The sequence below is a fragment of the Columba livia genome, chromosome 2 (genome assembly GCF_036013475.1).
Source record: "Columba livia isolate bColLiv1 breed racing homer chromosome 2, bColLiv1.pat.W.v2, whole genome shotgun sequence".
Lineage (NCBI taxonomy): Eukaryota > Metazoa > Chordata > Aves > Columbiformes > Columbidae > Columba > Columba livia.
The window spans coordinates 2393051-2418133 of record NC_088603.1 but is presented as its reverse complement, the minus strand read 5'-3'; the positions used below and the strand labels follow the sequence as shown (position 1 = coordinate 2418133).

Below are 25083 nucleotides of genomic sequence, written 5' to 3'. Positions count from 1 at the left end.
TTAAGAGTGTTCAGTTGGCCTCTTCCTACGTGTTTGGTTGACAAACCACTTTTGCCAGATTTACATGAGCATGTCCTTCAGTGAGTTGTGATGCCTCCACAGGTCCTCTCCAAAGCTTTTCTACCCCTCTGAGGTGGGTGAGCACTTCTCAGAGTGAGTCCAGCTTGCAAAATGCAACCCCAAAGGAGAGGAAACTGGTTGTGGCTGGGAACCATAGTGTATTGTAACTTAGAGACTAAAAGAGTCCTATGGTCCCACCCAATGCCAACCGTTCTACAATATCCTAAGGGCTGCATGTTTTTCCACATATTGCTCAATTTATTATTTGCCAGTTCCAAGTATAGCAAATTCACAGAGTGAGAAAAATCTCATTTTGAGTTGGTTTTGGCTTTTCTCTTGCAGTTGGACTCATTTGGAACAAAGTCTTTATGCTTTATTACAGCAAATGCCCACGGGTTATTATTTTGGAGAGCCATTAGGGAAAGGAGTCCAAGTAGAGGGGGGCAGTGGGCTGAAGGGGGGCCAGGAGAAAAGGCGCAAAGCTTCTGAAATGCATAGTTTTTCACCTTGCCATAAAAACAAATGGTGGAGAGAACCTGAGCTAATAAACACCCATTGAGAATGGGGTGATTTTTTTCCCCCTCTCTTTGGCTTTTACCACTGCTGGTTTGGTTTGGGTTTTTTTCACCTCTTTTTAAACACATATAAGTCATGGAAAAAACACCAATCTATTCAAACTTACAAAGAAATACCCTGAGCCAAATTAATTAAATATATATATATATATATATATATATATATATGTAAAAAATAAAAGGGGGTAGTGAAATTTGAGTATGGATACAGCCAGATCAAATAGATGGGTGGATAGACATGATATAAGAATGACTTGGGAGTTCTGGTCAACAACAGGCTGACCATAAGTCAATAATGTTTCTGTGTGGCCAAGAGGCCAATGGTGCTTGGGGGGCATTAAGAAGAGTGTGACCAGCAGGTTGAAGGAGGTTCATCTTCCCCCTCTGCTCTGCCCTGGTGAGGCTGCATCTGGAGTCTGTGTTCAGTTCTGGGCTCCCCAGTTTAAGAAGAACGAGGAATTACTGGAGAGAGTTCAGTGGTGGGACACAAAGATGATGAGAGGCCTAAAGCATCTTTCTTATGAGGAGAACCTGAGAGAGCTGGGGCTGTGCAGCTGGAGAAGGGAAGCTGAGAGGGATCTGATCAGTGTGATCAATATCTCAAGGGTGGGTGTCAAGAGGATGGACCAGACTTTGTTCAGTGGTGCCCAACGACAGGATGAGGGGCAACGGGCACAGACTGAAACACAGGAGATTCCATCTGAATATGAGGAGAAACTTCTTTACTGTGAGGTGCCAGAGCCTGGACCAGTCTGCCCAGAGAGGTTGTAGAGTCTCCTTCTCCGGAGACATTCAAACCCACCTGGACATGGTCTTTTGTGGTCTGCTCTGGTGAACATGCTTTGGCAGAGGGGTTGGACTAGATGATCTCCAGAGGACCCTTCCAACCCCAACCATTCTGTGATTCGGTGACATGTAGACAGGACTGGAAGCATGGACCCAGATGTGAGCTGTCCTCCTGTGCAAGGTGCTGTACAGGCACCAATCAGACAACTTATGGAGCTGCCCATATAGGAGGCAGATCAGAAACAATATCAAGATATGTATTAAATCAATAGGACAGTTTTTCTCTCAGTTTCTATGATTATTTTTCTCTGAGTTCAATGTGTCTCCAGCCTTTCTTTGACTGTTTATGTCAGCATTAGGTGTTAAGAACATGGTACATGTCAATGAACTATTCATGATTTGGTAACACTGTTATACATGATTCTATTAAACATATCTTTGTCAAAAAAAATAAATTGTTACTTATGCCTCAATTAGACAGAAGATGGGATTGATATTCAGTCAGAAATAATTACCTGTTCCTCTGTATAGTCAATAGTGAGAAATAACTCTATGATAACATAAGCCACAAAAGAATACGAGTTTGAGATCTAAATTTACATTAAAAAATATAAATAGGTCAAAAATAAAATCAAGCGAGGAGGATACTATACTCCTTAGGCATGTTCAGGTCATTACTTTTTGGAAAATTTATGTTATGGATTAATTTCCTTCAGAAATAGGACACTGCATCCATTGTTCACCCAAGTGTCCACCCACAAATCAAATAGAGATTTGAAGTGGTATAATCAGTCATTTTATTTGGACAAAAATATTGGAGGTGATAAAGTTTGGGGCTTTTTTGGATAAGTATAATTGACAGTTAGAAGGCTCAAAAATTTATATAGATCTTTTCTCCAACAGAAAATATTTTCTGAAGCTAAAGTATAAAAGCTTTTGTGAAAACCTGTTTTCAATGTAATTTTATTTGTTGAGTCTTTTTCACTTTTAAAATTACAGAAATAAGGAAGAAAAGCTTTTTTCCCGCAACAGACCGCCTCTTCTCCTTTATTCTGGAAATAAATAATACAAGAGAGCCAACACCAAACTTCTGTCACAGGTTTAACAGAGTTGTTTCATGGAAAGAAAAATATTTAGAATTTTCCATGAAAAATGAAAATAATTAAAATTTAAAAAAAACAAAAATTCATTCATTTCAGCAGTTGTAATCAAAACCCCCACTTTTGGCCTACTCAGTTCTACACTAATTCCAATCAAGGGAGGCAATCAGCCACAAAATCTGAGCAAATATTTCTCTAACCAACACCATCCTGATTAATAGCATTGTCAGTATACACAAAATCACACATTTTCTGGAACAGGAGGAGGTATTAGCAAAAATGAAAACCATCTCCATGTGCAGACAGAAAAGCACGTGTCTTTCCTTGTTCCAGCTTTACTGCATTCATTACTGGCCATGACCTGCTCTAACTCCACCTCATGGTGACACCAACGATGGAATCCATATGACAAGTTGTGGACTTCACCTCATCCAGTAGCAACCATATAATCAGATGAATCATGTCCCAGAAGTTCCTATTCCTCCCTGTCAACCACAAAGGGACCCCAAAGTGATGATTTCTGTAGCGTTAGTGGAGATGAATGGGAGACAAGGGGCCAAGTCCAACGCAACAATAAACCATATGGTTGCTTGTAATGTACTGAGAACAGATGGATCAGCGAGAGATTTACAGATGTAATAATGCCATATGATCCCAACCCCATAATGAAGTAATATTATCCCCAGTTTGCAGATGAGGAAATTGAAGCATAGGGAAGCGTAGAGCCTAGTCCAATGTCTGGTGAAACCAAGTTATTTGTCTGTCATTACCCATGATGAGGAAAACCTGGGAATATAACACAGGCATTTTGAGCCTCGTCCTGTAATAGGGAATCCCAGACATAAAGTGTATGGTTATGCATGGGACCTGCACCTCACATGGAAAGTCTCCCACTTGGCTGTTCAGCCTTCTATAGGTGTTTAAAAGACATGTAGATGAGGTTCTTAGTGACATGGTTTAGACGTAGACTTGGCAGTGTTGGGTTAGTGGTTGGACTCAATGATCTTAAAGGTCTTTTCCAACCAAAATGATTCGATGATTGTATGATCCCAGTAAACCAGCTTAGCGCACCCTTCAAACTCTTGTTTCACTGCAGCTCTGAGGAAGACTTCTGGTTCTCTCCTGTCTTGCTGCCCATGAGTTCAGCTCTTTGGGGAGACCCCAGAAAGCAAAATAGTGAAAGGGTCAAGAGTGTTTCTGCTGTTAAGAGTCACATTGCTGACCGTTCTGGGAGGACCTTGGTTTGCACCTTTTCTTTCTTCACCACAGGACATGTTCCCAAGATGTGGAGTGTTGGACACTCCATGGACAGTAGAGCCAGCGCTTTCCAGAAGCATTGCAATTTCTGTGCCTGAGCCAGTTGAGCGCATTGCACATTTTCTTTCCAAGGCAACAGCCTCCCAGTCCCCAGGGATCACCAGAAATGGGTATTTGGCTAAAGCTCATGCTGTCAGTGTAATTAATTCAACTGCTTCTGTTTACCATCTTTCTCAAGGGCAAACTGGGAATCAGCAGGTCAGAGTTGGGTGAAGTGGTGACTGTTTGTAGCTGTCATCTTTCCCAAGGGCTTCGGAGGCCTTTTCTTGGTCCAAGTAACCCCAAACCCGAGGGAGAAGATGTGGCATCAGCAAGCACTACAGAAGCTGAACACAAAATGTTCCAGCCTCCGAAAGGATCCATCCATCCCACAGCTTGTTACCATGATGTCCTTGAGGAAGAAGATTGTTGAAGGTGGGACACAGGCTGCACGAGTTGTCCTAGATGGCCCCAGAAAGGTCAGGGGCTAAGCATCCCAACTGCAGAGCATGGAGACTCCTTTCATGGAACATCTATGCAAAACATTGGATAAAAATGTAAAGCTGCTAAAAATAAAGCAAAAGCGTGGTCACAACACCAAGCTACAGAGATAGCTCTGAACTGAAGAGCTGCATAGTAGATCTCCTCTTGCTACAACACCCAATAAAACCTGGGATAATGTACTAAGCCCATGGTTTAATGGTGCAATGGAGACATCCTCCAGGAGAGTCTAAACCAGGGTAGCCCCATGGCACAAAGCACCAAATCAATACAAGTGAACTGGTCTGGATCAAAAACATTTCATAGAATCACAGAATGTCCTGAGCTGGACAGGACCCACAAGGACCATGGAGTCCAACTCCCGTCCCTGCACAGGACACCCCACAGTTCACATCATGTGTCTGAGGACATTGTCCAGTCACTTCTTGAACACTGTCAGGTTGGGGCCGTGACACCTCCCTGGGGAGCCTGTTCAGTGTCCAGCACCATCTGGGTGAAGAACCTTTTCCTCATGTCCAACCTAAACCTCCCTTGGCACACCTTCCTGCCATTCCCTCAGTTCCTAATTTAGGTGTGTTCACTATGCATAGGCTAATTTTTCATGTTGCTTGGCCTTTTGCAGTTGGTGGAGAAGCGACTTAAGGGCCAAGAGGCAGAACAAGCTGTGAGTCCCACCTGCTTGCTAACGGAATGCATGCAATCATCCAGGTTAAGTATTTCCTGACCTGGATCATTACTGTATTGCTGGAGCATCTGGCTGTGGGGAAAAGATTGGAAGCAACTGGGCCCACCACTTTGGCTGACTTGTTCTGAATTTCTGCCCATGATGAGCTTGGTGATGTCAAGTTACCTTGTTCCATCACATGTATATCCAGCTTATACACATTCCCCATCCTCACAGCTGCAGTGTGGGGTGTGGGTTAACGTTACACTGAATCTGGTGTAAATTGCTCCTGTGAGCAGTGATCATCCCCCTTCTCCTTCTCCAGCTATGTGGGTTTTGATACTCTCAATTTTGATACTCCAACAACAGCCCAGCCACTTGATAAATCAGAATAACTGGTGGATCAGACAGAAAACTGAGAAGGTTCACTTCAGATCAGTTCATCGATCGCTTTCACCTCTTGGCTGTGCAATAAGTAGGTCCAGCACAAGGGAGGGAGGGGGAACATGTGGCTGAGGCCACGGAGAGGAGGGAACAGGCCATTCCCTCCATCGCCAAATTAGGTGTGACATGAAAACTCTGGTTTCATAATGGTTTAAATGGCCTAAGGCTGTGGGGATGCTTCTTCCCCCCCTCCTCTCTTAATTCTAGCAACTTTTCCATGCCAGCACTAGCCCTCAGGTGGCTGTTGGATGTACTGGATTAGGTTATTGATGTGGATGGGAGATTTTTGTTTTGTTTTGTTTTTTCCTGGTTAAGGTTGCAACCAGGACAGGTCCCTCATCTGGCTCCCCCCATAGCTGAGCAAGGTGCAGTAGGTGGGAGTTGCAGAGGGAGAGGAAAACCATGGATTTTACAGGCAGGACAAATATAATCATAGAAACACTCACAGAATGGTTTAGGTTGGAAAGGACCTTCAAAGCTGACCCAGTCCCACCCCTGCCATGAGCAGGGACATCTTCACCAGCTCAGGTTGCTCAGAGCCCTGTCCAGCCTGGCCTGGGATGTCTCCAGGGATGGTTCATCTACCACCTCTCTGGGCAACCTGGGCCAGACTCTCACCACCCTCATTATAAAAAATTTCTTCTCAATGTCTGGACTGAATCTCCCCTCCTTTAGTTTAAAACCATCACCCCCTGTAAACTGCTGTCCCAAGACACTCTCCAGCTCGGTTGCAGATAATCAGATTTGGGGGGCAGAGCAGGTCAGCACAGCACCGACACAGCAAACCAACAGCTGACATGCAGTCGAAGGAATTGATAGTTTCAGGTGGGCCAAACGGGATGTTTAAAGAAGCAAAAGGAGAAGGCAGGTGCTGCAATGTGCAGACAACAACCCTACGCAGGGGCTGCTTGGGACGGGTGCTCTGCAGGGAGGCAGCGAGCAACACTCTCGGGGAGAAAAACGCAACAGGAGGACACGGCGTGAAAGAGTTCAGGTCCTTGCAGAATCGAGGCATGATGCAAAACATGCTTCTTTGTATGCCCTCATGTCTGCTGTCCCTTTCTGGACCAGGCTGCTTTCTTTACCCTTCCTCACATCCCTGAAGGGAAGTTTGGGCACAGCACCTCTTGGTTCCATCCACCAAGGTGACTCCACCATTGATTCTGCCTACCCTTTTCCAGCACCTCCACCACCCTGGCTGAACTGGACACCAGATTATTCTGTGAGTGATGTCCCCTTGATTCAAGCTGAACCAGGTTAGTTTTTAAACCTTTTTTCCATCATTCAGAAAAAAACCAATTATATTCTCATCTGTTTAGCTCCAACATTACTATGGGCTTTTCAATGGATTCCACATTGTGCCCTCAGTTATAACATTAAACCAGCCAGCTCCAAACCACAGGATGATTGAAACATTCTGGTTCATCAGGGCGTTCCAGCTCACGTCAAGCCAAGTTATTTTAAATACATCAAAATTCATGGGATGCATAAAGAATGCAGGTCAAACTCAGTCACAGTCTGTGGCTGATAGGAGTGGTGTTCGAAGAATGCTGCGGGAGGAGAGGGTACCCCTCCCTTCTTTGTGAACTTAAAATGAAATAAAATAAGTCAAAAAGTATATACAATAGATCTGAAGTTAGTCCACGTTACCTGGAAGAACCTGGGCAAATATGTCTTTGAGTCCTAAGTCTGCCTGTCTGGAATACGATGAGTCCATGACCTCCAAGGTGATGTCTTAAGAACCTCAACGCCCAGCAACGTCTGGAAGACAGGACCAAACAAATCTACAGACCTGCAGGTGTCCAAGAAGCAGCATAATCAGGGGATGTATCGCTTTCCCCTCCCAGTCTCTTAAAAAAGCGAGGACAGGAGAAATACGGTATAATTTGACACCGGAGCCTACAGATCCATGACATTTGAAATTAGGGAGTACACAGACTAGGAGTATGAGATCACAGGATATGTTTTCTGAAGGACTGTTTTTTATTTAAAATTCCCCAGTCTGAAAATTGTTACTGGAATATATTTATTTTCCTCAACAGAAAACCTCAACCAACCAGTACTATGAAAGTGCTTCTTAAAATACTACAAGAAATACAGAGTTGTGTTTCTTCTTTATTAAATATGTCAACTTTGGGTGAATGAAGCCTTTGAAAATTAAAACCCAAATACCATCCAATTTTTGGAAAATCATTCAGGGTTGGTTTTTTTTTTTTTGTGATTTATTCTATTGCAGCCTATATTCTGATCGATCAGAGCGTATACAATAATTTGCAGCTTTGCTGGATTCATTCAAGGCATCAGAAGTGATTGTTGGCCAGTGTAAACAATAGTAACAGTGATCTTCAACCCATTTGATGTGGTTTTAATATTTCAGTAAATCCATACATTTTTATTTTTTAATAAGAATGAGAAATTTAAAAGTGAGTGTAAATGTATATTGTGTTTGCAATAATAGCTGGGAATTAGTCTGAGTGTATTACATCAGCCTGAGACATTAATTTTTCAGTATTCTGAGCTCCCTTTTGACTTTGAGGCCAAGTCTTCGAGCTGCTGGGTGCATTGAACTTTGACTAGATTTGGATCCCTTGGGGGATGTTTGCAACATCTGTCCTTCCTGCAGTGATGCTGAGCTCCTCTGCTTTAGTTCAAAAGCCTGATTCTGCTATATTTAGATGCTCAGGGTCTGATTATCTCACCTAAGATCCAGTCTTAGGACTGTAGGCACCCTCTAGTCTTCTGTAGTCAATGAGGTCGCAGCTGCGACCAGAGGCCAAATCTTCCCACTAAAAGGCAGGCTGAATTGTCCTCTGGAGGTACTAACTTCTATCCACTGATGATGCAACAACCCTAACGTGACCTCAGTTGTCATGTAGGTGGGAAAGCTCTACAGAGGGATCTGGACTGGCTGGATCATTGGGCTGAGACCAATTGCATGAGGTTCAACAAGGCCAAGTGCTGGGTCGTGCACTTGGGTCATGACAATCCCAGGCAGCGCTACGGGCTTGGAGAAGAGTGGCTGCAAAGCTGCCTGGTGGAAAAGGACCTGGGGATGTTGGTGATAGAGGCTTAATATGAGCCAGCGTGTGCCCAGGTGGCCAAGAGGCCACCTGGCTGGTACCAGCAGGCCCAGGGCAGTGACCGTCCCTGTGCTGGGACCTGGGGAGGCCAAACCTTGAATCCTGGGGGCAGTTTTGGGCCCCTCACGCCAAGAAAGGCCTTGAGGTGCTGGAGTGAGTGGAGAGAAGGGAACGGAGCTGGTGAGGGGCTGGAGCACAAGTGTGATGGAGCGGCTGAGGGACCTGGGGGGTTCAGCTGGAGAACAGGAGTTGAGGGGATACCTGATCTCTGCAACTGCCTGAAAGGAGCTTGGAGCCAGGGGGGAAGTCGGGCTCTGCTCCCCAGGAACAAGTGACAGGATGAGAGGGAAACAGCCTCAGGTTGCACCAGGGGAGACTGAGGTTGGATCTTGGGAGCAATTTATTTATGGAAAGGGCTGTTGGGCATTGGAACAGGCTGCCCAGGGCAGTGCTGGAGTCACCATCCCTGCAGTGGTTGAACAGACGGAGAGATGAGGTTCTCAGGGACATGGGGTAGTGCCAGGGCTGGGTTATGGTTGGACTCAATGATCTTGAAGGTCTTTTCCAACAAAAATGAAACAATGATCCTATGTAGATGCCTCAAATCTGTGTCAACATTGAGGTGGGATAAACATCAGTGTAAGGCACAACCATTTTCAATGTCAAGGACCATTCCCCTTTATGCAGAATCTTGCACAGTAGGATCCTTCAGGCTTGCAGAAACAATTTTAGTAGGAGCAGGAATTAATACCTCTGGAGAAGGGGTCTCAGAAATTCTTGCCAAAGCACCATCAGCCATGCTTTCCACCTTTTGCACTTTTTCACCTCTGGCTCCACACTCTTGGCCTCCCATCTCCCCCATCCCGCCCAGCTGCAGCTCACGCTTATGAAGCCATGGAAAAGAGCTGGTGTGGAAATTATTTTCTCATGTACCTGGAGACCAGCATAATTTCATATTAGAAGCTAAAATTAAAATCCTATTATAATAAAAGTAACTGGAATCCCAGGGGGACAACATACCAAACATTAGCTGAAAACACCTTCCTAAGCATGCAGAGAAAATCATAAGGGAGAATGGCATCTGTTACTAACATCTGAGTGCAAATTCCTTCCACCTGCCACGGGCAGAAAGTCAAAACCCCTTCATTTTCTGCTGAGCCGCCCATCTAAAGGACACTGTAAAGTGCATTAAGTGGCTTTCCACTGTGGCCTCCATGGATGCTATTTCAGGCCCTGCCATCAGCCAGAGACAAGGAGGCACCTGGGGATGCTGGTCCAGCTGACCAGTTTGCATTTCCCAGCTAGTGTGGAGAACAATGGAATGCTTCCATTTCCTGAGCAGAAACCACAATGGTTTGTATTTCTATAGATATATCAAGGCAGGCTAGAAAATAACTTACGAGGGCAATTGCAGTCACTATAGGAAAAGCTCGATTCAAAAGAGATGAACATAGTCTTTGGGTAGCACCAGCAAGCTAAGAACATAAATACAACAGTAAATCATAATATCAAGATCTTATCATGTTCCATGTCAACCACAAACCTCAAAGCTATTTTTGAAGGTCAACGACATTAGCTCCATGTGATGCTCAGGGAAACTGAGGCACACAATGCTGGCCCTGAATTGCCCAACAAAGCTGGAAATATAGCCTGTATCTCTGAAGTCCTCCAGAAATCCTTCTGAAAGCAAAAATCAAGAAAACAGGGCAAATCTGGATCTCTCTGCCTGTTGCTCACACACAGTGCAGATCTGCAGAATGAGTACTTCTGATGACTAATGAACATAATGAAGTTTAACAAGGGCAAGTGTAGGGTCCTGCACCTGGGGAGGAACAACCTCAGGCACCAGTGCAGGTTGGGGTGGATGTGCTGAAAAGCAGCTCTGCAGAGAAGGACCTGGGAGTTCTGGTGGACAACCAGTTAACCATGAGTCACCAATGTGCCCTTGTGGCCGAGAAGCCAATGGCGCTTGGGGTGCACTAAGAAAAGTGTGACCAGCAGGTCAAGGGAGGTTCATCCTCCCCCTCTGCTCTGCCCTGGTGAGGCTGCATCTGGGGTTCTGGGTCCAGTTCTGGGCTCCCCAGTTTAAGAAGGACAATGAATTACTGGAAGGAGTCCTGCAGAGGGCTATGAAGATAATTAGGGGCCTAGACCCTCAAGGGTGGATGTCAGGAGGATGAACCAGACTTTTTTCAGTGGTGCCCAATGACAGGATGAGTGGCAACGGGCACAGACTGAAACACAGGAGGCTCCATCTGAGTACAAGTGGAAACTTCTTTCCTTTGAGGTGCCAGAGCCTGGAACAGGCTGCCCAGAGCGGGTGTGGAGTCTCCTCTGGAGACATTCAAACCCACCTGGATACAATCCTGTGCAATCTACTCCAGGTGAACCTGCTTCAGAAGGTGGGTTGGACTAGATGATCTCTAGAGGTCCTTGTATCAAAGAACCCAGAACTGGACACAGCACTGCAGGTGTGGCCTCACCAGCACTGAGTTGAGGGAGGGATCACCTCCCTTGATCTACTGGGGGCCCTCTGTAGAGCTTTCCCACCTACATGACAGCTGAGGTCACGTTAGGGTTGTTGCATCATCAGTGGATAGAAGTTAGTACCTCCAGAGGTTGCCTAAAGCAACCCAGGACATCATTCACCTTTCATACTGCAAGAGCCCATTACTGGCTCATGTTCAACTTGGTGCCCACCAGGACCTCCAGGTCCTTCTCTGCCAAGATGCCCTCCAGATGTGTGTCCCCCCCAGCATGTCCTGGTGCAGGGTTGCTCCTCCCCAAGTGCAGGACTTGGAACTTCTTGTTGAACTTCATGAGGTTCATGTCAGCCTATTTCTCCAGCCTGTTGAAGTCCCTCTGGATGACAACACAACTCTCTGGAGTATCAACCACTCCTCCTAGTTTGGGGTCTTCAAAGTTGCTGAGGGTACACTCTGTGCCGTCATCCAGATGATTAATGAAGATGCTACGCAAGAATGGACAAGTATTAACACCTGGAGCACACTGCTAGTTACTGGCCTCCTACTAGACTTTGTGTTGCTGGTGACCACCCTGTGGGCCCAACCACTCAGACAGTTTTCAATCCACCTCACTGTCTGCTCATCCAGCACATTTATATGTTCTAAAAACACCACAATGTGACATTTATGGAAAGCGTTATATAAAAGCCAGGAATTGTTATTAAATCTCACCCTTAGTCAGCAAAACGCTTAAACATGTGCTTAAGATTTAGGGTAAGCTTAAAGCACTTCGGGACTCAAACACCTGATTAAGTGTCGTGCTGAAGTGAGAGGGATTGCTGAGCAGTGGTAACGCACTCCCAGGTCACCTATCGCACTTAATGCTTCGATGTTAACAAAGTGCAACCTGGAACGAGGCCAGATTTCCCCACCGAGGTGCTCTGCAGCAGGAACTTGTCACTGAACTGCCCCCCTGCAGCCCAGTCCTGAAATCATAGAATCATAGTATCATTTTGGTTGGAAAAAACCTTTAAGATCATCCAGTCCAACCACTAACCTAAGACTGGCACTAACCCATGTCCCTGAGAACCTCACATCCATCTGTCCAACCCTCCAGGGATGGTGACTCCAGCACTGCCCTGGGCAGCCTGTTCCAATGCCCCACAGCCCTTCGGGGAAGAAATTGTTCCCCACATCCAACCTCAACCTTCCCTGGCGCAACTTGAGGCCGTTTCTTTGTGTCCCTGTCTCCCCTCAGCTCCTGTTCTCCAGCTGAACCCCCCAGGTCCCTCAGCCGCTCCCATCACACTTGTGCTCCAGCCCCTCACCAGCTCCGTTCCCTTCTCTCCACTCGCTCCAGCACCTCAAGGCCTTTCTTGGTGTGAGGGGCCCAAAACTGCCCCCCAGGATTCATGGTTTGGCCTCCCCAGTGCCCAGCACAGGGACGGTCACTGCCCTGGGCCTGCTGGCCACACCAGTGATGGTACCAGCCAGGATGCTGGTGGCCTTTTTGGTCACCTGGGCACACGCTGGCTCATATTCAACCAGCTGTTGAGCAAATCTACACCATCCTTTTGAGAGGCAAAAGCCCCATTGCTCTCCCTCTTCCTTACTACTGTCTCACTCCCATGGGCATCCTTATATGTCAATGGTTTAGCAGGGCTGCTCCAGCTCCACAGGTTTTTCTCTAAGCTGGACCAACTCCACAGCGCTAAGCAGGAAAGCTGAGATCAGCAGAGCACGTGCCTGGCACCCTGGAAGGCTCGTCTTGGAAACCAGACGGCTCAAGGCTTAACTATGTACATCAGGTTGGCCTGGTCAAGGTGCACCAGCTGCTATAAGGCAAAAGCTTATGAAACAATCATCCGTTGCTCTTATTCCCTCCAACCTGAATGATCCAGGATCTAAATAAACTCTTAGGAAACAATAAAATAAAACAAAACAAAACAAAACAAACAGAATCTCAGTATAATAGAAGAGTTTGGGTTCGAAAGGACCTTCAAAGGTCATCTAGTCCAACGCCCAAATCTCGAACTCAGGCTTCTCAACTTAACCCTTCTGCTGCCACATTAGAAAAGGGTTTAAAAAAATGCTAGTTTAAAATTGAAGCCACTTGACAGAAGCCAAGCTGGACTTTTAAACTATTAAGCAAACACTTTCCCACTTCAAACAGGAGGCAGCTTGAATCCAGGGTGCCTGTTTTTGTCTCTGGTGTGCCCTGTCTCCAGGCACTGGATTTACCTCGATGAGGCAAAAACACCCATCAGGGACAGCACGGGCTTGCTGGTCTGGGAATCACCTTCACCACGGGGAAATGCTGGTGGGCAAAGCCCAAACCAGGACTTTCCCACCAGGTCCATGATGGACAAACCCAGCAGGCCCATTCAAGCACAGCACGGCCAGCCAGGCCAGGGGGGTGTTGTCCCGCTCTGCTCGGGCCTCACCTGGAGCATTCACTGTGTGCAGGGCTGGGGACACAGGATAACAAAGATATGAAGCTACTAGAAGGTGTCCAGAAGAGGCTACAAAGTTGGTGAAGGGTTTGGAGGGGAAGCCATATGAGGAGCAGCTAAAGTCAGTGGGTTTGTTCAGCCTGGAGAAGAGGAGACTGAGGGGGGAAGCTCATGGTGGCTCCAGCTCCTCACAAGGGGAGCAGGAGGGGCAGGGCTGAGCTCTTCTCTTCAGTGACCAATGACAGAACCCAGGGAATGGCAGATGTGCCAGGGGAGGGTCAGTTGGACATGAGGAAAAGGTTCTTCCCCAGAGGTGCTGGACACTGAACAGGCTCCCCAGGGAGGTGTCACGGCCCCAACCTGACGGTGTTCAAGAAGAGACTGGACAATGTCCTCAGACACACGGTGTGAGCTGTGAGGTTGTCAGTGCAGGGACAGGAGTTGGACTAAACGATCCTGGTGGGTCCCTTCCAACCCAGGACATACTACGACTTTATGATTCGGACCTTGTGCCGAGTCGCAAACACACAAGCCCAGGGTGGCTGGCAAGCCAAGTGCTGTTTATTCTGCAAAGCCCAGCTGTTAAACCTACGACTAGGACCATTACAAGGTTATTTTTCCCCTCTCCCAGGCTGAGGTTTGACATTGCTCACACGCAGCGAGCAGATACTGCTGCCACGCTTTGTCATATTATAAACACAGCAAATTCCCCTCCTAAAAACTCTTCCCAGAGGCGAAGCTTCAACACTCACAAGCAGCTTCGCTCCGTTTCCTTCTGCGAAGAGCATGCGTGTGGTTTCAAAGCTTTGGAAACACAGATGGCTATTATGAGGCTTTAGTTAAATTAATTAGTTGCCTGAACAGAACTCCTTCCACCACTTCTCTGAGGACTGCAAAGTGTCACGTTTATTACCAGCGTTTCGATGATTCCGCAGGAGATGTTCAAGCTCCCATGCAGAGTTGTATTAAACTCCAGCCACTTCAGGCTCACTCACCATTGCCATGAGCATGCTCCAGATTATAAACTTACCGTATGATTCATCACAATCTAGTTCTGGTTTGCAGGAGCTGAAAAGCTTTCCCAAGTAAAATATTCTTAGTTAGGTTTGAATCTCTCTCGTTTTTTTTCTTATGTCTCTTAAAATCCCCAACTTTTCACATTGTAGTAATAGACCTGCAAAAAACTAACAAACTGTTCATATAAAAGGCAAAACTTATCATAGAAGTACGTCTTTAAGCCTCATGTTGATAATTATTTCAGCATAGAACAAAGCACAATATTGTTTGGCGCATGTTACCTGCTACATCTTCCCCCGCGGAGCATTTGTCCAGGTCTGTGACACTGGAAAATAACAGAGCTTGGGTTTAATGTAGAAGGGAACTTAGGAGGCTCCAAGTAATTTTGGCAATAACGGAAGCTGTATTATTGCATAGAGAAGCCTTGATCAAAGTGAATTCTTTATAGTTGTGTACCAAGAGGTTCACAGAATCACAGAGTGTCAGGGGTTGGAAAGGACCTGGAAAGCTCATCCAGTGCAATCCCCCAGCCGGAGCAGGAACACCCAGATGAGGTTACACAGGAAGGTGTCCAGGCGGGTTGGAATGTCTGCACAGAAGGAGACTCCACAACCCCCTGGGCAGCCTGGGCCAGGCTCTGCCACCCTCACGCCCAACAACTTTCTTCTCAAATTTAAGTGGAACCTCCTGTGTTCCAGTTTATACCCATTGCCCCTTGTCCTATCACTGGTTGTCACCAGAAGAGCCTGGCTCCATCCTCCTGACACTCCCCCTTTCCATCTTGATCCCCAGGAATGAGTCCCCCCTCAGTCTCCTCTTGTCCAGCTCCAGAGCCCCAGCTCCCTCAGCCTTTCCTCACACGGGAGATGCTCCACTCCCTTCAGCATCTTTGTTGCCCTGCGCTGGACTCTCTCCAGCAGTTCCCTGTCCTGCTGGAACTGAGGGGCCACAGCTGGACACAATATTCCAGGTGTGGTCTCCCCAGGGCAGAGCAGAGGGGCAGGAGAACCTCTCTGACCTACTGACCACCCCCTTCTAACCCACCCCAGGTACCATTGGCTTCCTGGCCACAAGGGCCAGTGCTGGCTCATGGTCACCCTGCTGTCCCCAGGTCCCTTTCCCCTACACTGCTCTCTAATAGGTCATTCCCCAATTTATACTGTCTAAATTCTGACATGTCTAAGCTGGGCTTAGTCCACTCACTTTGATAATATTCCACCAGTTGATATTCTCCCCCCTTTTTTTTTAATTTTTAAAAAAAGGCCCATCCTAAAAGCCAAAGTGCTCCATTAAATTCTGTTCCACAATACAAGGGGTTGGATAAAGTATTTTTTACCGCAACTTTGCAGTGAAATGAACACAAGGGAGAAGATCACTATTTCAAGATATTTAATAAGAAGAGATTACAGATTGAAATGAACTCTAGCTAATGCACGGCGCTAGAATGTGTCACTTCTTACAAACAACATTGCCATTTTTTGCTTTGGACAAGTTGGACAAACAAAAACCACAAGATACTGAATCTGACGCAACAGCGAGTGCTAAAAATCACAGCAATCAAAAGTATGGCACAGAGAACGCTAAAGTAAATGCTGTGTAATTAGTGTTTAAGTTTGGCAATCCTGGTTCGGACTAATTCAGTTTAGAGATTCATTCCCAGTAGTCAGCACCAGGTTCAGTTCACATCTATCTTGCATAACCTATACTTTGAAATTCATGAAATAATTAGCTGTGTAAACATCTTTTCCTCTCACAGTAAACCAAAAGTGATTTGGGTATTGGAAACAAACAAGGGAACCGCAGACAATATTTTATTTCACAGTACACAATGCATATATTTATATATATATATCTAATCACCACGGTCAGCAATTAAAGTGCATGCCAGTAACAACTTGGACTGTAAATTAAGAACCTGCAGTGCAGAAGCACTTTAATGCTAACAACCTAATATGAAATAACACAGAACAAGGTAGAGTAAGATCTTGAAAACAACATGCTCCATGTGATTTACCGCATCTTTCTTTAAAAGGAAGGCGGAATTACTCTGATACAGGAAAATCTCACATCAGCTGTCAGTGGAATAAACAGTTCAAAGCTTCACCGGTAAAAATGTTGCACCAAAAGTGTTGTATTTGAAAGCAATACAAGAACTTTTTACTATAAAACAGCTTAAAAGACATTACAACAGCTACTTTGAACTAAAATAGCTGGTAAACTGTAGGAATTGATGAAATGCGAGTTCTCCGCCACAGGTGATGGATATATGGGTTATCAAGTAATTTAGGGGGGGAAAAGGTCTCCACTGTCCTGTAGTCTCGATGGAGCCAATTGTAAACTCAACAAAGCCTATTAGACAACAACTGACATTATTCCCTTTTATTTTAGAGATATAGGTCTACAGAAAGTCTTGAAATGCTTCACCACCAGTTAGTGCAAATAAATAATAGACCCAAGGTAAGACGGATGCACCACAACTATAAAATATTATACAGATGTCTACAACTCTGCCCATAGGGCCCTCAGCCCATGAACCTGGAGCAGACACCCAAAAACCACACGATGCTCCACACAACTCATGAATTTCCCATTTAGAGATTCGGAGCCAAAGAGCAGGGAGATCCTTGGAAAATGAAGGACAGAGCAGGGACACAAGACTTTGTACCAACATCCATCTGAGATGCGGCAGCCCAGATCCAACATGGTATTTAGGGACCACATAAAGTGAACGACATGGTCGTGATGCCAAGTTGATGCCTCTACCAATACATGCACATGAACCTTCTTTTGATTTCCCAGGATATGGCAACAGACACTTGTGGCCACTTCACTACTGAGTACATAAAAACCACGATTGAAACCTATTAAACTATGTGCTCAGGGAACACAAGTTTTTATCACCATCAGCTTACAAAGAAAAAGCCTCAGTGATCTGCAGTTGGACATCTGGCCCTTAGTTCAGCTATTAAGTGTTTTCAAGAAAGACCTTGAGAGAGAATTAATAAGCTGTAATCATCTAAAGTGCTCTCATATGCAGTTCATTTCTCCTTCACTGTTGCAGTAAAAAACCAAAACAAAACCAAAAATCAAAAGCAGCAACATAAAAAACCACATAAAAGTTGATTTAGATTATATCGCATCCCTTCGTATTTACAGGTTTACTGTAGTAAAGAATCCACTATCCTTGTTTCACCGCAATTAAAAAGTGTTGGCTTGATTAATCCTAAAACAGTCTCCAAACATCACCCAAGTCTGGAAACGTTTTCAAAACCCTCAGGAACTCGACAGCAGCAGCGTCATGTTCCAGACAATATTGCGACCGCCTCCCAAGGTGTCTATTAAAGAAACAACTTCAAAAATACAGTTCCCCGATCCTCCTCTTCCTCTCGATACCTGCGGGCGCTATGTTAGTCTCTTTATTCTGCGGTTCTGCTTGTCGATATTCAGCGTCGCGCGGTCGACGGAGGTAGTGATGGAATCCAGAGCTTCGTCCTGTCTCTCCAGCTCGGCCTCTGTCTCCAAGGCGAGGCCCTTCAGCTTCTGTAGGATCTGCCAGAAGAAAAGAACTTTCAGTGATCGACCAGCAGGTTCTTTGAGAAATGTAATAAACCCATGGCAATTAGTTATTTCATTGCTTTAAACAACTAAATTGGAGAAGAGGAGACTGAGGGGTGACCTCATTCATGTTTACAGATATATAAAGGGGGAGTGTCAGGAGGATGGAGCCAGGCTCTTCTCGGTGACAACCAATGACAGGACAAGGGGCAATGGGTACAAACTGGAACACAAAAGGTTCCACTTAAATATGAGAAGAAACTTCTTCATGGTGAGGGTGCCATAGCCTGGCCCAGGCTGCCCAGGGGGTTGTGGAGTCTCCTTCTGTGCAGACATTCCAACCCGCCTGGACACCTTCCTGTGTAACCTCATCTGGGTGTTCCTGCTCCATGGGGGATTGCACTGGATGAGCTTTCCAGGTCCCTTCCATCCCTGACATTCTGGGATTCTGTGTGATTCTGTGGAACTCATTTGTTGGGACTCCGCCCTGGTGAAAAGACACAGGTCTTGCTTCAATAAGCTGAGCTGAGATGAACTAAACAATGAACTAAAGCCCAGAAAAATCATATCTGAAATGTAAGGGTTATACAGGGGTGGGAATAAATTAGAAAACTGGTGTAAACATCAGCTTTTTGCAGGCTCTGTATTTATCTCCTCAGTATCGCTGTGTCTTAAAGCAGCAGCTTGTTGTGCACGTTGGGAGCCCAAATTCAGGCAGGGAGCAGGTCAGAGGATGGAAAAGGTTGTTTGATTACATTACACTGAAGAAAGATGGAGCAGAAGGAAAACGTGAGTGTTGGGCAAAGTAACAAATAACTTTTTAGGTGCTAGAGGGTGGTGTGGTATGAAGGGACGTCAAGGCGGCCAAGGCTGAGGCTGCAACTGAGATGAGAAGCAACAGATGCGCTAGCTATAGCTCTGTTCCAGGCTGCACGCGTTATATTACACATCAACCACTTTACACTACACTTAGAAAATCACTGTTCGTGTGTGGGACTGTGAGCAAACACCCTGAGCTACCCCAAGATTGTGAGGAGAACCTGCTGTCTGAAAAAGGCAATAGATATCGGTCCAAACGGGGCAGAAGCTTCTGAAGTGAAAGGAGAAGCCAGGCTGATGCGTTTTTAATGCTAGGAGACACCCATAACACCCTACGCCGACTTATGGGTACGCCTGCTCAACTTCAATTTTCCATCAGTTCACACAACTGAGTTCAAGAGCAGAGATCCAAACAACACAAGTAAAAAAATCCATCTTAATTCCTCAACCTGCAACACCGGCTCCTTTTTGCAGCAACCCAATGTGTGAGTTATACTGTTGCCTTTTCTTCCCTCTTGTGGCTAATCCCTTAATACGCCTGGTTGTGTGAACCGAAAAGCACCTGCCTGATTGACAAACCTCAGCTGCTGGGATGTATGAGGGGGAAATTCAGAAGCATCACATCATACTGACTGGAAATCCAGCTTCTCGGTCACTTCAGATAGTAAAGGGGTCGTCTCTGCTGGCCTGCACCATCTGCTTCCTTCAAAATCCACAGATATCCTGCTTAATAAGAGCACTTGATCCATCAATTGCAATAATAAGTCTCCAAGAAAGCAAATTATCCCAGCACTACACCAACTGCTGTTGTACACGAGCATCCAGATAACATTACTGAAGATACCAGAACTGCACCCTAACAAAATAAATTGGTGTTTTTTACAGAAAAACAATCGTACTCTATATATGTTTATGTTTTTTTTCTCGCAACAACTGGCAAACTCTATTTTCTTGTTTTCCTTTTAGAATAAACACCAGCAGGCCCCCAAAAAAGCTGCTGTGAAACATCGAAAGCCCCTTTACCCACACGAGGGGCTGAATTCTGCAGCAGCCCCGTGAGTTACTGGTTTGGGTAAAGCAGCGTGAAACATCAGATGTAACTGGAACTGCAGGAGAATTGCACACAGACAAAATGCTTCACAGAATCCCAGAGTGTCAGGGGTTGAAGGGACATCGAAAGCTGATCCAGTGCAATCCCCCCATGGAGCAGGAACACCCAGATGAGGTTACACAGGAAGGTGTCCAGGCGGGTTGGAATGTCTGCACAGAAGGAGACTCCACAACCTCCCTGGGCAGACTGGGCCAGGCTCTGCCACCCTCACTAGGAACAAGTTTCTTCTCATATTTAAGTGGAACCTCCTGTGTTCCAGTTTATACCCATTGCCCCTTGTCCTGTCACTGGTTGTCACCAGAAGAGCCTGGCTCCATCCTCCTGACACTCCCCCTTTCCATATTGATCCCCATGAATGAATCCCCCCTCAGTGTCCTCTTGTCCAGCTCCAGAGCCCCAGCTCCCTCAGCCTTTCCTCACACGGGAGATGCTCCACTCCCTTCAGCATCTTGGTGGCTGCGCTGGACTCTCTCCAGCAGTTCCCTGTCCTGCTGGAACTGAGGGGCCACAGCTGGACACAATATTCCAGGTGTGGTCTCCCCAGGGCAGAGCAGAGGGGCAGGAGAACCTCTCTGACCTACTGACCACCCCCTTCTAACCCACCCCAGGTACCATTGGCTTCCTGGCCACAAGGGCCCAGTGCTGGCTCATGGTCAGCCTGCTGTCCCCAGGGCTCCCAGGTCCATTTCCCCTACGCTGCTCTCTAATAGCTCATTCCCCAACTTACACTGGAACCTGGGGCTGTTCCTGCCCAGATTCAAGACTCTACACTTGCCCTTGTTCTATTTCATTACATTTCTCCCCACCCAACTCTCCAGCCTGTCCAGGTCTCTGATGGCAGCACAGCTTCCAGTGTCACCACTCCTCCCAGCTTGGTGTCATCAGCAAACTTGCCGATAGTACACTCTATTCCCTTTATCTAAAGCTGGACGTCAGCCACGGTAGTGGGATTTATCTCATAAATTATCAGCTTCTTCCTTAAGTCACAAGCAGCTAGAAATTCGTCTGTGTGAATAACGGGTTTGCAATTTGGCTGCCAAAGCAAAAATACAAAACCAACCACGGATCGAGCTTAATCTACCATCCTCTATTCTTGTGAAAACTATGAGCTAAAAATCACCTCTGTTTCTATCCCAAATGAAACGCTTCAAGTTCTTTCACTGAAAGAGGAAAGCGAGGAGCAATTCCCCAAACTGGAGGTGATCGATGTTGTGTAGGATACGCACCAAAGAGAAAAATGACATGATCAGAACCACCATGTGGAGGATCCAGGACATGGGTCTGAAATAAGGTCTTGCCTGTCCTGAGGGAGTCATTTTACTACCTGGAAATGGGAAGTTCAGAGGTGGCTCTCCCTCCATCCTTCCTGTGAGCTTCTTCTGCATATGTTTTTACAGATATAAACATACACATAAATATATCATATAAAATAGCCAGCGCTGTAATACATGGAATAACTCCTACCATTCATAGAGTCACAGTAGAATTAATATTGGAAAAAGATTTCTGAAGTTCTTGTGGTCCACTCCAACCACAAGCAAGACCAGCTTCAATATTGAGTGAAAATTATACAGTTTCAGCCTCCACTCCAGTAAAATTTTAACTCTTCACATTAGGTTTGAAAGAGAAAAGACCTCACTTCTCCAGCATATCCTAAAGGACGGCAGTTAAAGACATTTGCTTCATCATTTGCAAATGATTTAAAGAAGGTTCACAATGGTATTTTTTCAGCAAGTTTACTACGAAGTTTTACCCATGAACATTCCAAAATGTGTTTTCCAGCACAGCCAAATAAAATCAGAAGTGTCCGCTGATGTTTTTTAGATAAATGGAGCTGGTGAGGGGCTGGAGCACAAGTGTGATGGAGCGGCTGAGGGACCTGGGGGGTTCAGCTGGAGAACAGGAGCTGAGGGGAGACAGGGACACAAAGAAACGGCCTCAAGTTGCGCCAGGGGAGGTTGAGGTTGGATCTGGGAACAATTTCTTCCCCAAAGGGCTGTGGGGCATTGGAACAGGCTGCCCAGGGCAGTGCTGGAGTCACCAGCCCTGGAGGGCTGGACAGACGGACATGAGGTTCTCAGGGACATGGGTTAGCACCAGTCTTAGGTTAGTGGTTGGACTGGATGACCTTAAAGGTTTTTTCCAACCAAAATGATGTTATGATTCTGTGGCTTAATGTGTTCTTCGGAATGGTTCCTCTGTCATCACATTCTGCTCCAGCAAAGCACAAACCTTCGGAGGTTTTTCACCAGGCAGCCTTAGCAGTGTGGTAAATTCAGCTTTCCTGAGCCACGTCCTCACCAAGCACATCTCAGTCTGCAAAATCCACGGAGATGAGCACAGAAGAGAAATACAGAGACACACAGTGAAAGCCTCCAAGGGATCTATGCAGCAAAGCTGGGGCTGGCATGAGAGGACGTAGAGAATAAGAAGGGACATTGCCACTTCCCCATCTCTCCAAGAGGCACCCAATTTGTAAATCAAAACTGTGCCAAAAAAAAGGCCCAGGTGTACCATGAAAACAGCTTTAGTTTTGAACATTACTTTTGATAGGCTTCCTGTTCATTAGAGCATACTCAACACTGAAAAATACAGAAAGAGACACAACTGTTGAGAACAGAAAAGCTTTTAAAATACGAAAGCAGTAAAATGGAAACTGGGTCGGCTACAGGGCTCTGCTCAGTTCACCTGCCAATTAGGCTCAGCCTTGAAAGGCAGCGGGTGATGATGATGTGGTTACTCACACACAAAAATAAAAGGCAAGCGGCTCGCTTTCATCTGTTAATTCTTTTTGCCTAAGAGAGTCTGGTAATAGAACCTTAACCCTTTGTCTGTCGGCATCTTTGACTGTTCAATCTGCTGCTCAATCCAACAGGAGCTGAAATGGTTAAGATGCTTTTCCAGTACAGCCCACAGAGCTTGCTGGAAAGAGTTACTGGAATCTGAAGTCTGGCCAGCGCTGGTCACTATTTTTGTGAAGCAAAATGATGGCAAGATGTCTAGTTATCACCACTCCGGTTCTGCCAGCGGTGACTTCTGGGCCAGCACATAATTTGGATGGTGAACCAATACATGAAAACTCAGCGTGAAACTCCTATCTGTTACACAAAGCCAAGGAGCAGGTATGAGCCCATCAAAGATGCATTTTAAAGGAGTATTTTCTCGAGCACTGGTCAATGGCACGTTGAGGCAGCCTCAGATTTATGCCACCAGATTATAATTTGGAAAGTCTGATTTATCTCTGTGGCTCTCCCACAGATTTTCTGTGTGATTTCAGGCAAGTTACCTAATATTCCCACGCACAGAGTTCTTGCTGTAAGAAAAAGAAAAAACAAGGAAGCTAATTTGTCACTGCTCTCCAAATCCACCCTGTGTTGAATGTTCAACTTGGGCCTTGCTGGGAGAACACCAGAGAGACCTGGACAGGCTGGAGAGTCGGGTGGGGAAAAATTTAATGAAATATAACATGGGTAAGTGTAGAGTCTTGAATCTGGGCAGGAACAACCCCAGGTTCCAGTGTAAGTTGGGGAACGACCTGTTAGAGAGCAGCGTAGGGGAAAGGGACCTGGGGGTCCTGGTGGACAGCAGGATGACCATGAGCCAGCACTGGGCCCTTGTGGCCAGAAGGCCAATGGTACCTGGGGTGGGTTAGAAGGGGGTGGTCAGTAGGTCAGAGAGGTTCTCCTGCCCCTTTGGTCTGCTATGGGGAGACCACACCTGGAATATTGTGTCCAGTTGTGGCCCCTCAGTTCCAGCAGGACAGGGAACTGCTGGAGAGAGTCCAGCGCAGCCACCAAGATGCCGAAGGGAGTGGAGCATCTCCCGTGTGAGGAAAGGCTGAGGGAGCTGGGGCTCTGGAGCTGGAGAAGAGAACACTGAAGGGTGACTTTATCAATGTTTACAGATATATAAAGGGTGAGTGTCCGGAGGATGGAGCCAGGCTCTTCTCAGTGACAACCAATGATAGGACAAGGGGCAATGGGTATAAACTGGAACACAGAAGGTTCCACTTAAATATGAGAAGAAACTTCTTCATGGTGAGGGTGGCAGAGCCTGGCCCAGGCTGCCCAGGAGGTTGTGGAGTCTCCTTCTGTGCAGACATTCCAACCCGCCTGGACACCTTCCTGTGTAACCTCATCTGGGTGTTCCTGCTCCATGGGGGGATTGCACTGGATGAGCTCTCCAGGTCCTTTCCAACCCCTGACACTCTGTTATTCTGTGAAGAGGTGTCCATCCAAGCTACATACCCCAAGTTCTCATGTAGACTATGGGCAACTAAATAGATCAGTTTACGTCCCGATTCATCTGCTCTGTTTTATTTACCTGCTTGGGGAGTTCTGCCTGCTCCCCTGTGCTTTGGCTCAAGTGAGAGCCAACCAACCAGCTTAAACTGGAGAAAGTCACGACGTGGATACAAATGGAATGACAGGAGAGGACTCAAAGCCCATGAACCTGCTCAGTATTTAGTGTTAATACTTTTTCACTTTGCCACAGCAGCTGAAGACCTAAATCCCAAGTGTCAGGCACTGCACGGAGACTGTATCCTAAAGATCTTACAACAGAGACCTGGAGTTCGGTTTGGGTCCTGAGATGCCATCATAATAATGCGATTTAGCTAAAGCTTGTGAAATATCATCTACCATCTCAACACAGCAAACATCCAGCAGTAAAAACAAAACACAGAAAGTGCTGTTGTGCAGGAATATTGGCAGCTGTAGTCTGAACTCCCTGAAATCCTCCCCGAGATCCACTCCACTATCCCTGTGCAACCAGAGCACATATAACCTACAAATGGCTCCTGAATGCAGCTTCTCCGTCCAAGATCACCTGTTATTAGGAAACAAAGAAGTGTCACTTGCGCTACTCTGAACTGGGGTGCAAACTGAGGTTTTGACAGTGATAATTCGTTATGATTTCAGACGGTGCTTCACCTCTGTGTTGAACTGATTGCAGGAGAGCAGGAAGGGCTGACAACACCTCATCTATTTCAAATCATGGTCCCATTATCAGCTCAAATCCACAAGCTGAGTGATCTCACACTGAAAACATTAAGAGGGTGTTCACACCCTCTCCTGCTGGACTAGGAAATGGGCAGGGAAACAGCAAAGAGCAGAAACATCTTAAACCACCGCAGCACAGTTTACTAGAGGCCATTTG

General features: G+C 46.1%; 1 protein-coding gene across 4 annotated transcripts in view; it reads right to left on the bottom strand.

Moving 5' to 3' along the window:
• Window positions 1–15815: 15815 nt before the first annotated feature.
• Window positions 15816–25083, bottom strand: part of SNAP47 (synaptosome associated protein 47) — a 32804-nt gene continuing 23536 nt past the window's right edge. For all 4 annotated transcript variants that reach the window (XM_005512113.3, XM_065050226.1, XM_065050227.1 and 1 more), the window contains one exon: window positions 15816–17990. In XM_005512113.3, the coding sequence (XP_005512170.2) occupies window positions 17844–17990 (147 nt within the window). In that variant the 3' untranslated portion in view covers window positions 15816–17843. The remainder of the gene's footprint in view (window positions 17991–25083) is intronic.